This window comes from Trichosurus vulpecula, chromosome 2, assembly GCF_011100635.1.
Source record: "Trichosurus vulpecula isolate mTriVul1 chromosome 2, mTriVul1.pri, whole genome shotgun sequence".
Classification (NCBI taxonomy): domain Eukaryota; kingdom Metazoa; phylum Chordata; class Mammalia; order Diprotodontia; family Phalangeridae; genus Trichosurus; species Trichosurus vulpecula.
Window position 1 is genome coordinate 71,973,178 of NC_050574.1, and position 12,764 is coordinate 71,985,941.

The following is a 12,764-nucleotide window of genomic DNA, read 5'->3' on the forward strand; positions in this document are numbered from 1 at the left end:
AATTGGATGTCGAGGAAGCTGGGACATAGGCTGGATATAGTTGGAGTGTGAAGGGTTCACGAGGAAGGGAGAAGCAATCAGGGAAGAAGCCCCAAGCACATACAGTAGAGATTCACCAGTCCGTCAGTAAACCAACATTTATTAAGTGCCTACTATGTGCCAGGCACTATGCTAAGTGCTAGTCAGAATAAGACAAAACAGTCCTCATCCTCAGGGTACCTTCATTCTAAGGGGAAGTGCTTATACACACATACAAAATAAATACAAAGTAGGAAGGCACCACAAGCTGAGAAGGAGGTAGGAAACCCTCATGTAGAAGGTATTGCTTGAATTGAGCTTTGAACTAAGAGATGGAGGTGAAGCAAGAAAGAATTCCAGGCAGGGGAGTCTTGAAGTGGAATGTCAGGTATGAAAAGCAGCAAGAAGAACCTAAAGGGAGTGGATAGTCCTGCTCTCTTCAGTCTAAACACTTCCTTTGGATTACAAGGTTCAATGCTGGGTACCACATTTTAAGGAGGACATTAGGGGTTCAGGGTTTGGGGGCACTAGACTTTGGAGGAGTTGGAGTTTGAACCCCACGAGTCAGGCAGAATCACTGGGGGCAAGGGTGGTGGTGGGCAGCAGTTCCAGCCACCTCTGGATCCAAAGAAAGTGATGCCTCTACTGTCAATGCCAGAGCAGGTAGAATGGACCCATTAGGCCTCCAAAAGGTAGGATGACTGTGATCAGACCTCAGCTCTAAATCCTACGACACCAAGTATCCAGGTTCCTGGAGCTCAGCTTCTGGGAAGGGAAGGAAAAAGCTTGAGGCCCATTGATATCACTGGAGGTAGAGGAAATGTTCTCTTCTTGCTTCCCCAGGTCTGAGGACTATGGCTAATCTGAAGGAAAGGATAGAGCCAAAGAGAGGAACAGAATGGTCCAGCTGTCCTATGCCTCAGTCAAAACATATCTGAAATATTGTGATCAGTTCTGGAGACACATTTTAAGAAGCATACTGACAAGCTGTAGAGAATCCAGAGAAGAGCCAGGGTGGGAAAAGGACTGGAGACCACATCCAAAGTTAAAGGTGTTTAGTCTAAAGGAGGGGCAGAGTATGATAATGATCTTCAAGTATTTGAAGGCCTATGGAAAAGAGGGATTAGGCTTGTTATTCTTGGCTCTGGAGAGCAGGAGTAGGAACAGTGTGTGGACATTGGAAAGACAGAGAGATTTCATCCCAATTTAAGGAAGAACCTTCCTAACAATTAGAACTCTCCAAAAGTAGAATGAAGTGCCTTTAAATGTACCAGGCTCCCTATCACTGGATGAGGATGCAGGCTGACCACTTGTGTGTAGAGGGATTCTTATTCACAGAGAAGCGGGAATAGATAATCTCTTAGGTCTTTCCAGCTCTGGCACTTGGTTATCCTTTGAAAGGTGTCCTTGAGATTTCTTACTTCAGCACCTGGGACAGCAGTCCTCCTTCCCTTGCCCCTGATCCTGTCCTGCTTAGAAGGATAGTGCCTTGGTGGCCACTCTTGCCCTGGACGGGGGGATGAGGTTTAGGTAGATGTACATGGGACTATGGATCCCAAAATGGGAAGTAGCATTATGCAAGGGAAAGACTGCTGTCCTTGCAGCCAGGAGGCCTGAGCTCAAGTCCTGTGTAACAAAAGTGCTACATAACACTGATCTTACCCTGAACCTCAGTTTCCCCATCTGTAAAATAAGATTGTTGGACTCCATGATCTCTTCCAACTCTGTCATTCTCTGGTACATGCATGTGCACACACACACACACACACACACACACCCTTCAAGTTCAGATAGGGAGATTATTGAACAATCCTCCCCCATGCCCCATCAGAAATATCTTGAAGAAGGGGGAAAGAGGAAATCAGATGATGAGAAAAGGAAAAACCTCCAAAAAGGTATCTAAAACATCCCAAGTTGAAATCTTTCATGGGCCATGGAAATGCCCACCCAACTCTTTTGCTTAATACCCTCTTTTGTGGGTGGGGGCAGGGGGGAATTCTTCCTCCTGTCCATCCATTTCTGCCTGCTGCATTTAGAGTGTCAACTGAAGCTGGAAATCTCTGAGGCCTGGAGACTGAACAGTCCTGGCCAAATCAATCTTATCCTCCACCCTAAGGCTCCATCCTCATCACTTTCAGCAGGTTTGAGGTTCCCTTGGCCTGGCCTTATTCTCAGCTCAAAGTCCTTTTCCCAGTTTCTGACTCCAATCCTAATGACTCCACCTCTGCAGAGGGAGAACTTATGTGTGAAACTGTGCAACCCTGAAGGACTTAGTAATTAGTATGACTTTGTGATTGTGTCACCCTATGACTGTAACAGTTTCAATTGATAGAATTTGGAGTCAGAAGCCCTGGGTTCAAATTCTGGCTCTGCCATTTATTAGCTGTGTGACATTGGGCAAGTTGCTTTCTTTTGGTTTTCCCATGTGTAAAATGAGATGGCAAGCCTAAATATGTCTAAAGTCCTTTCAGCTCTAAAATCCTATGTGATATTAATGTTTTTAATATTAACAAATTGCTCTGCATAACCTGTGCTTTTATGACTTTGACTGTAATTGTTGCAGTGGGATGGCATCTGTACTACCAGTGTGCAACTGTACCTACGAGACTGCCTGTGTGGTCATGTGTTGCCCCCTGAGCAGCTGTACTGATGTCGTGTGACTATATTTAAAAAGGGCTATTGAGTCTCCCCTCTGTGCGTGTGTGTGATTACTGCTGTTGTGCAAGGAGGTGTCACTATGTGTTCGACTGTAACACACTGTGTTTGACTGTAACACACTATGTGTGTGAACTGTTATTGTGTGCTGCTGGGCAAGCTCCTGTGAGCCTGGGTGACTTTAGAGGACGTGTATGATTCTCTCTGGGTGTTTCCCTGGGGACAGGGTCCCACAGCTCAGGCTCAGGCTACTTCATTCAGGATGCTCTCTTCTCTCCCCCCACCCCGCAGTCTCTCCATTCTGAAGGTAAACGGACAACAACCGCTCCATCCCGGGGGGCGGGGGGAGCGTTCTCTTGGCCAGGAAGGATGTTACCATGGTAGCCAACACTTGCGTCTCAGGCGAAGCAGTGTCCCACCCTACAAGTCCTGCGCTGCCACCCGCACCAAACTGGGAGTCTGAACCCCTCCACACCCCGCCCATGCTTATGTCAGTACTTGGGACCCTCCCCTGGTGGGCCACGCCCCCAGGTAAACGCCCTCCCTTTGGGTCTCCCCCGCCCCCCTCCCCTGATTGGTGGGCAAGTGCTTAATTTTCCTCCACTCCCACACCCCCCTCCCAGCAACAGCCAATGGATTCGACCAAGCCCATTCTCTTCCCCCCAACGGCTCCCCCACCCCCACAGAGGCAGCCTGGGGGATTGTGGAGGAGCGGGGGCGTCTCTGCAATGCGGAGGAGGTTACCATGGCAACCGAAGGAGGCGGCGAGGGGAAGGAAGGGAGCTGCTGTCTTAAGGGGAGCCAGCCCTCCCCCTCCGCGTTTCCTCTCCACAGCCTGTCACGCGAGACCCCCTCCCCCCAGTCCTACTTGTTCCAGAGGAGGGGGCTTAGTAAGACCCCCCTACTCCCCCTTCGTTCCTCCTCCTTCCCACAACCTTTCTGGGCTGTGTGGTGGTAACAAGAAGAGAGGGGCATTGGTCTGGGGATGATTGGGTGTAGAAGGTTTTCTTATCTAGTAGGTGAGAGGGAGACTGTAAGATAAGAATTTTCTCAGAAGATTGTTTATCTGTATTTTAGGACACGATGGAAAGATATGGACTAGACGCTAGTCCAATTAGGCAGATCCAAAGAGCTTGAGTGGCCTGACCCACGAAGGCTGCGTGTCAACCATCAACCAGTTTTAATAAATCAAGCACTTATTAAGCACCTATTATATGTCTGGCCTTTTGCTAGGCAGTGAAGATACAAAAAAAGAGAGAAAAGAGAGAGAGAAAAAGCAAAAAGGAAAGGGAGAGGGAGGGAAGGAAGGAAAGAAGGAAAATTTTTAGTCCTTTAAGTGCTTACATTTAACTGGGAGAAAACCATTTACATACATAGAAAAAAATACAAAGTGATTTATATACATAGGAGGAAATACAAAATAATTTTGACACTCTTTAGGTGGGGGAGGGGGAAGATCAGGAAAATTATCATGTCAGAGGTGACTGGAGCTGAACTGAGGCATTGGAGTTGAGGTGGGAGAATATTCAAGGCCCTGGGGATCAGCCATGAAAGGAGATAGAATATTATATATGAGGACCATGTACTTAGTTTGACTGGAAATGTAGAATGGGTGAAAGGCAATAATACATCAATAAACCTGGAAAGGTAGGCTGGAGCCCCATTGTGAAGGGCTCCAAATGCCAAACAGAAGAATGTATGTTTATCCCAGGAGCAATAGGGATTCACTGGAATTTCTTGAACGGAGGAGTGCCATGGTCAGACTTGCGCTTTAGGAGTCTCATTTTAGCAGCTCCTGTGGAGGATGGATTAGAGAGGAAAGTGGGACTCCAACTGCCTGGCCAAAGTATCTGAATTTAGCCCTGGGCTATTTAACATTTTTATCAATGTCTTGGATAAAGGCTTAGATGACACCTTCATCAAATTTGCAGGTGACACAAAACTAGGAAGGATAGACAACATATTGGACAATAGTCAGATCTAGACAGGCCATAACATTAGACCAAATCAATGACCATAAGTGTAAAAATCTTACACTTTGCTGCAAAAATAAACTTCGCTGGTACAGGATAGAGGGCAGGCTTGGATAGACAATAGATCCTGAGGGTTTTGGTGAACTGCAAACTCAATATAAATCAACGGGGCTGTGGCAGCTAAAAAAGCAAATGTAATCTAAGACTGCTTCAAGAGCTGTGGCGTCCAGAGTGAATGAGTCCGTAATGCCACCATTCTCTATTCCCGTCAGCCTGCATCTTTACTGTTGTTTAGTCTTGGGCACTAAATTTTTGTAAGGACATGGATAAACTGAGCAGCATCCAGAGGAAGGCAACCAGGATAGTGAAGGTCCTTTTGAGATCATGTATGAAAGAACTGGGGATGGTGAAGCTAGAGAACGGAAGATGGGAGTGAGATAGGAGGTATATGATAGCTAGTTTCAAGTATTTAAATGGCTGTCATGGGAAAGAAGGATTTGATTTTTTCCTGCTTGGCCCCTTGGGAGCTTGAAGGGAGTGGGCATAAGAATAGAGATGAGGGTAGAGAAACCATGACCAGGAAGGTAGATTTAAACTCAATGGAGGGAAGACCCTCCTAGAAATCTGAGCTGTCCAAAAGTGGAATGGGATGCCTTAGAAAGTAGCGAGTTCCCCATCACTAGAGGTCTTCAAACGGACACTGGCTGATCTCTTGTTTGGGATCCTGAAATGGGTAGAAGATAGTGTCAGTGGCTTCTGTAGTTTGTGTCAGGGCAAGAAGGAGACACTGGGGTCTGTGACGGCCTCTGGTAAAAGATCATAGCATTTTAAAGCTGAAAGAGACCTTGGAGATCATGTAGTCAATCTTCTCCTCTTTGCCCTCTGTAATTTTTACAAATGAGGAAACCAAAAGCCAGAAAAGTGAGTCTTGTTACTCAGTCTGACTCTTGATGACCCCATTTGAGGTTTCCTTGGCAAAGAAACTGGAATAATTTGCCATTTCCTTCTCCCCTTCATTCTACAGATGAGGAAACTAAAGCAAACAGGGTTAAGTGACTTGCCCAGGGTCACATAGCTAATAAGTATCTGAGGCTAGATTTGAACTCAGAAATGAGTTTTCTTGATTCTAGGGCTGGTACTCCATCCACTGTGCCACTTAGCTGCCCCAAAAGTGAGTGACCTGCCTCTAAATTACCCAGCTAAGGGTTGTGATAGTGTCAGGAAAAAGGAATATTGGTTGGTGGGAGGGTGATAGCTTTTGTGATGGTATCAGGTTGAGAGGGAGGTGTAGATCTGGGGATATAAGTTTGTGACAGTGTCAGGCAGAAGAAGGTGTTTCATCTCAGGGTGATGGCGTTTATGATATTGTCACACACAGACAGAAGGGTGTTGGTCCAGTAGTGATGGGCTCTGAGACGGTGTCAGGGAGAGTTGTAGGTCTGAGATGATGGGTATATGAAAGTAACAGACAAACAGTGAGGTATTGATCATGGGATACAGAGTCTGTAAATGGTGTCAGACTCAAATGGGGTATTGGGATTTATGATGATGCTGGATGGCAGGGGGGTGTTGGTCTGACACTTATGGTCTCAAAGATAGTTCTGGGTAGAGACAGGGCAAACCAGAGGTGGGCTTGTTCATGCCCATACTCTCATACCTGAGAGTTCATGACTGCTAGAAACTCATATTAGATAGTTTGGGGCAACGGAACAAAAGCTGGAGAGGGGTGGGGGTGGGGATGAAGTTTGGCAAATTTTGGGGTGTGTGAAATTCCTCAATCTTTGCTGGGGGACTTTGGGACTGGGGTTCCAGATATGGTATATATCTCTGTGTGTATAGGGAACTATGCTGTTATTCCCCATGTCCTCCTAAATGGGGGCTGAGGCTCTCCCCTCTCCTGGTAGTGTCCTTCCTTGCTCTCAAGAAGGGATCAAGGGGAAGGCCATGGAGGACTTGAAGTCTTCCTCCCTTCTCTCCTCACCCTGCCAGGGTCCTGAGGCCTCATCCCAGAGGGGCAACCAGAAATCACTGGGGCCCCCCAGTGATTGTGGCTCAGTCCTCCCTCCCAGAAAATCCCTGCCATGGTCTTCTCTCCTTCCACTGCTCTGTGGTTGATGCCTGGATTCTCTCTCTGTGTATTAGAAGGTGGAACCAAGAAACTACCAAGCAGCATCAGGCGGAGCACTGAGACCGGAATCGCTGTGGAGATGAGAAGCAGGGTGACGCGTCAAGGGAGTCGAGAATCCACCGACGGCAGCACCAACAGCAACAGCTCCGATGGCACGTGCGTCCTGCCTGCCTGCTCCCCCATATTACCTGGGCATGGGCTGGGCTCAGGGACCCTTCCTTTGTAATAGTGCCAGATGTCATCTCAAAAGTCAAAGCATTTCAGGCTCAAAGAGACATTAGATATTTCTCCCTTCAGGCCTCAGTTTTTCTATCTGTAAAGTGAGGAGGTGAGGTTACTAGACGTTTTCTGAGCTCCAGCATTCATTCTATGGTTCTCTGATTCTCCTTCCTTCCCTCCCCTGACCTCCATACAGTCCAGAGGGGAAGAGAATCCTGCCCTCAAGAGGCGCTAAGTACAGAATAGTGGTGGGAACCAAGAGTTGAAGGCTGGAATTCTGGGATTCTAGTCAAAGCTCAAGAATGACAAGACTCTGAGAAAGTCCTTGCTTGGAAGCCAAGAGACCTGTGTTCTAATCCTGACACTAACTTGTTTTAGGGACTTTGGGAAGTTCCTTCTCCTCTCTGATCCTCGGTTTCCTCCTCTATGAAATGAGGGAAATGGACAAGAAGGTCTTTGAGGTCCCTCCCAGCTCAGATCTTTTAGGATTCTGCAGCAATACAGTGTGTTGGAGCGAGTACTGGCTCTAAAAACACAGGACTAGGGCTGAAATTCTACCTCTGATGTTTACTACCTGTTTGGTCCTGGTCAAGTCCATGACAGATCAATCAATTAAACATTTATTAATGTGCCAGGCACTGTGCTCAGTGCTGGGGATACTAAAAGATGAAAAAGATAATCCTTGCCCTCAAGGAGCTTACAATCTAACAGGGAGTTCCCTGGTCTCCGTTTCCTCATCAGTAAAATAAGGGGGCTGTTCTATATGGCTGCTAAGGCCCCTTCCATCTCTAGATCTATGACCCCACTCATTATTATCTACCCATCATTATACTGCTTTACGACCGTTCCTCTTATGGTGGATGGGTCTGTTTTCCTATGATCTCTAAAGTACTTTCAGAGCTGGTTCCATTTTGTCCCCTTGAGATTACTTTTCCTCCTCTTCCTCCTCCTCCTCCTCCTCCTCTTTCTCCTCCTTCTCTTCCTCCCATTTCTATACGTTCCAAGAGCTTTGCTCCCAATGGCCCGTTGGTAAATTGAGGCGGCCTAACAGGTTGCTCCCAATGCTATGGCCCAGTCTGTCCCCATCCTGCCATCTCCTTTAGACTGCAAACTCCATAGGAGCATCGGCTGTTTTACGTAAACGTGCCTCTCCCCTGCCCTGGGGACAGGGGCTTCGGCATACAACAAGATTTAACATTAACAAAGCCTTTCCTCATATAAATCCTGACAGATGGATATGACAAATAGTATTATTATCCCCATTTTACAGTGCAAGAAACTGAGACTCAGGAAAGGGGAGCTGACCTGCCCAAGTTCAAACAGGCAGTACCTACAGAGTCAGTATTTGAACACAGGTCTTCTGGCTCAGAACTCCCCTACCCTCCTCCTCCCCTGCAGAGGGGGAGACTACGGACCAGTGAGAGGAGGATCTCGGCCCCAGGTACCCGGGTCCCCACATCCCCAGGGTTTCCTAACCTTGTGCTCTGGACTTCCTTTTTATCTTGTTGTTCACAGGTTCATCTTCCCCACTGCCAGGCTGGGGGCTGAGAGCCAATTCAGTGACTTCCTGGATGGCCTGGGGCCAGCCCAGATTGTGGGGAGACAGACATTGGGGACACCCCCAATGGGTGAGTCTCCTAAGGTCACTAGGGTGGGGCAAGGGCCACAACCTTCCTCAGTTCTCTTCTTAGGGGGTGAGGGGACCTCTGCCCTGTCGGGGAAGAACAGAGAGCTCATTTCATCACTAGATGGTATAGGAGAAGCTGGAACGTCCCATTTCCCCTGACTCCCCTCCCCCATTAGCACATGGATAGATACATGCGTAGATAGATGAAAGAGAGAGACAGAGAGACTGAGACAGAAAGAGAGAGAGAAAGAGAGAGAGAGAGAGAGAACCACTTAGTAAACACTTTGTGCCAGGCCCTGTGCTAATCTCTAGGAATCCATATACAAACAAGCAAGACCGCCCTCAAGCAGCTTACATTCTAAGAGAGGGGGCCAACATATAAAGGGCAGCTGGAAAGAGGGGTGGGGTACACAGGAAGGCTGAGTGGTATGGAGAGGGCCTGGAGGCCAATTTCCTGGCAAGATGAGGTGAAAGCTCACTAATGTTGGGGGGGGGGTGGGGGATGGGGCTGAGGTACAGAAGATAAGAAGGATGTCTGTAGTTTAGGTAGCATGGTATAGACATCACCATGAAGTGCTTCCCAGAGTCTAACCTTGGTTCTCCATGCTGTAGCTACAGCTCATGATGCTAAGTCATCAGAGACCCAAAGGTCAAGGTTCTCCCTGGTGTCAGTGGGACGAGGTAGAGAGTCACTCATCCCTTCTGTAATTCTAGGCTGGCCTTGAACATTTAAGAGTAGTGCCCTCTGGAGACCAAAGCTGTGGAGGACTGGTCTCAGTTTCCCTTGAGCCCCACTGCCTACTTAGAGGAGACTTAGGATGACCCCCTGAGCACCTCTAGGCTGCTGTGGCCAATCAGACAAGGTCACAAGAACTCCTTGCCCTTCCCCACCTGACCCCCTCAGTCCAGCCCTCTCTCTACCAACTTGACAAATTTAGCCTAGACCTGGATGTTGCAAAAATTATGGATAACTTCCAAACAGTTGCTGATTCGAGTCTTCTCTATTTTGGTTTGCATATATAATTTCTCTGGATCACATTTTACTTGCCTGTTTTATTTGTCCTGGACTGTTATGAACATGAGTCTGGGTTGCCCAAGTGAATATTGGATGGCTGTGGGGAGAGAGGGAAAAGCAAACCAAGATTCCCCACAAGCCACATGTCTTAGGGCTAGGTCTGTTACATTTCACCCCCTCCCCTCTACCCCCAGGATTCTCTGACATCTTTAAGGGGGAAATGAGGGGATCTCTCTCTACCATTGGGTAAAGCCCCTAAATTTAGGGGTCCAAACACTCCAGTTCCTTTTAAGTATTTACCACAGTCAAACTGACCACAGGCAGATCAGCTTGTACAAAGAAATGCATCAAAGACAGCAAGAACAAGCATACAAACACTTCCCCCAACACCTCAGGCATACAATCCCCTCTATGCCACCTTAGTCTCTGAGGAAGGGAGGGAGATTAGGCTTAAAGCTTAATTTGGTTCCTACATAACATTAGTCCCACCACATAAGCCTCTAGCACCCTTGCATCATGTCTTCTCAGCACTTAGCACAGGGCCTAGCACCTAGCAGGCACTTAATAAATGTTGACTGGCTGACTATTGGCCTGGTTGCAACATCTAGCCTATAATTCTGGGCTCCTGTATCCCCTTACCTTGAGCTCCCAGGCTGGGGACTCACTCCCTATACCTAGAAACTCAAAAGACAAATGAAACGGACAAAAACCCTAAGCCCATTTCTTGAGGCTACATGGCGTAAGAGAAGGGGGAGGTGGCCCTTTCCCCTAATTAGTATGTGGCATCACCTGATGTGAGTGAATAAGTCCTTCTCCCCTGGACTTGAGGAAAGAAGAGACAGACTGCCCCAGTCAGATCCTTTTAAGGATTCAGCTAATTCCAGCTATGCAGCCATCAGGAAAGAGGCTGCTCCCAACTCACATGGTAGGCCAACATACATTGTCCAAGCATGCCAGGTCTTCTGTCTCCCAGGAGCCACTCCCAAGCATCTCCTGTGTGGGTGACACCATTTCTGGTGACCTAGGCATGTGCCAAGCCATGTTATGCACGGACAATCCACAAACTGGGTAACCTAACTTACTATAACTCGAGAAATTTCCCAGCCTCTACTCCTTGGACTCTCTGTTATATGGATTTTTCTGTCACTGGGAGGAAGAATGTAGGGATCAACCTCCCTTAATATAGAAAATTGAGGCCCAGCCCAGTTCCCTTTCCCACTGTGGCCAGCACTCACTTTTCTCTTTCTTGGTGCCCAGGGGATGTTCATATTGCGATGATGGACCGGAGTGGTCAGCTTGAAGTGGAAGTGATCGAGGCCCGAGGCCTTACCCCCAAACTGGGCTCTAAGTCCCTCCCAGGTAAGGCTAACATAGGGTGAAGTGGGGATCAGGTCCTAGGGGCTGGGCTAGGTGGTGGACAGGCCAGCTCCAAGTCTCTGAGGTGGAGGCACGAGTTATGTGTCACACCCCAACTTGGAAGATTTAGAATTAGAACACCTGGGTCCAAGGCCTAGTTCTGCTACTTGCCAGTTGTGTATAGTCATGGGCCCTCAGTTTCTTTCTCTATAAAATGAGGAGGTAGGATTATACATGAGATCTCTAAGATCCTACTTACCTGCCTGAGGCTGATGAGGAATTCTGAGAGAGTAAGGAGATGGGCATCCTCTAAGAGGTCAAGGCATTGTGGGCCTAATGCCCATCATTCAACTTCACATGGGAGGGATGGAGTGGGGCGGTCTACTGCTCCTGGCCTGATTGTAGAGGCTACGTTTTAGGAAAGACTGCAGAATTCAAGTGCCAATAGAGGGTCGACTGACAGAACTAGGCAGTATCTAGAAAAGGACAGAGTGGTCCCAAAGAGCCGACAAAGCTTCACCAAAGAAAAGCCATTTCTGAGTCATCTCCTGTTCTTTTCTGACAAGTTTCCCGGGCTGGTAGATGAGGGGTTAATGTAACTTACCTGGACTTATCATTATGGACAAGACTTGGACCTGGGATGTGTGGCTAGACTCTGGTACATACGGTTAAGTAGATTAAGAGCTGGTTCACAAGACTACAAAAGAATGGTCATGATGACTGAACATCAACTTAGAAGAAGGTCTAAAAAAATAAAACTTAATAAGGATCGTGGTAAAATCTTCCACTTGGGTTCAAAACAATCAACTTCCCAAGTACACGACGAGACAAGACTATGTTTTTTTTTGCCTGAAAAAGGATCTGAAGGTTTCAGTGGACTGCAGGCTCATTATGTATTAGTATTATGTTACATTAGTATTACGTATTATTAGTGTATATAAGTATTATTAGTATTATGATACATTAGTATCACTAGTACGGGATGGCAGCTACAAATAAGAATGCTGGGACAATTAGATGGTACAGAAGATAGACCCTAGAGTCAGGAGGACCTGAGTTCAAATCCAGCCTCAGATATTTACTAGCTATGTGACCCTGGGCAAGTCACTTAACCCTGATTGCTTCAAAAAAAAAAAAAGAATGCAATCTTGGGCTGTATTAAGACAGTTCTAGAATCTAGGTCAGAGTTGGGACAGTTCTGCTACACAATAGGGTATCAGATTAGAGTACTGAGTTCAATTCTGGGTGCCATATTTTATTTTATTTTTTTGATTTTTTTTATTTTTTGCTTTTTGGCAGGGCAATTGGGGTTAAGTGACTTGCCCAAGGTTACACAGCTAGTGTGTGTCAAGTGTCTGAGGCCAGAGCTAGTGTCTGTCAAGTGTCTGAGGCCAGTCCTGAACTCAGGTCCTCCTGCCTCCAGGGCCGGTGCTCTACTCACTGCGCCACCTAGCTGCCCCCAGGTGCCATATTTTAAGGACACTGATAAGTTAGAGAGTATCCAGAGTAAGGAACCTGGATGGTAAAGGCTTTGCTCTTTTGCCACTGGTTGGGTGAACCGGGCTTGTTTAGCCCTGGGAAGAGAAGGGAACATGACCACGGACTTTAAGTAATCAGAGGACTCTGTGGAAGGAGGGATCGGGCTTGTTCTGTTAAGCCCCAGAGGACAAAGACTGGAAGTTTCAAGGAGGCCGATTTCAGATGGATGGAAGGGAATTCTCCCCAACAGAGCTGTTCCAAAGTGGACTGGGCTGCCTCTGGGGGTAGTTGGTT

At 47.3% G+C, this 12,764-nt stretch overlaps 1 protein-coding gene across 1 annotated transcript in view; it reads left to right on the top strand.

The window, feature by feature from the left end:
- Positions 1-12,764, top strand: part of RIMS3 (regulating synaptic membrane exocytosis 3) — a 35,235-nt gene that overhangs the window by 8,276 nt on the left and 14,195 nt on the right. Inside the window, exons 4-6 of the mRNA XM_036744651.1 lie at positions 6,789-6,930; positions 8,509-8,621; positions 10,893-10,994. Of these exons, the coding sequence (XP_036600546.1) occupies positions 6,789-6,930; positions 8,509-8,621; positions 10,893-10,994 (357 nt within the window). The remainder of the gene's footprint in view (positions 1-6,788; positions 6,931-8,508; positions 8,622-10,892; positions 10,995-12,764) is intronic.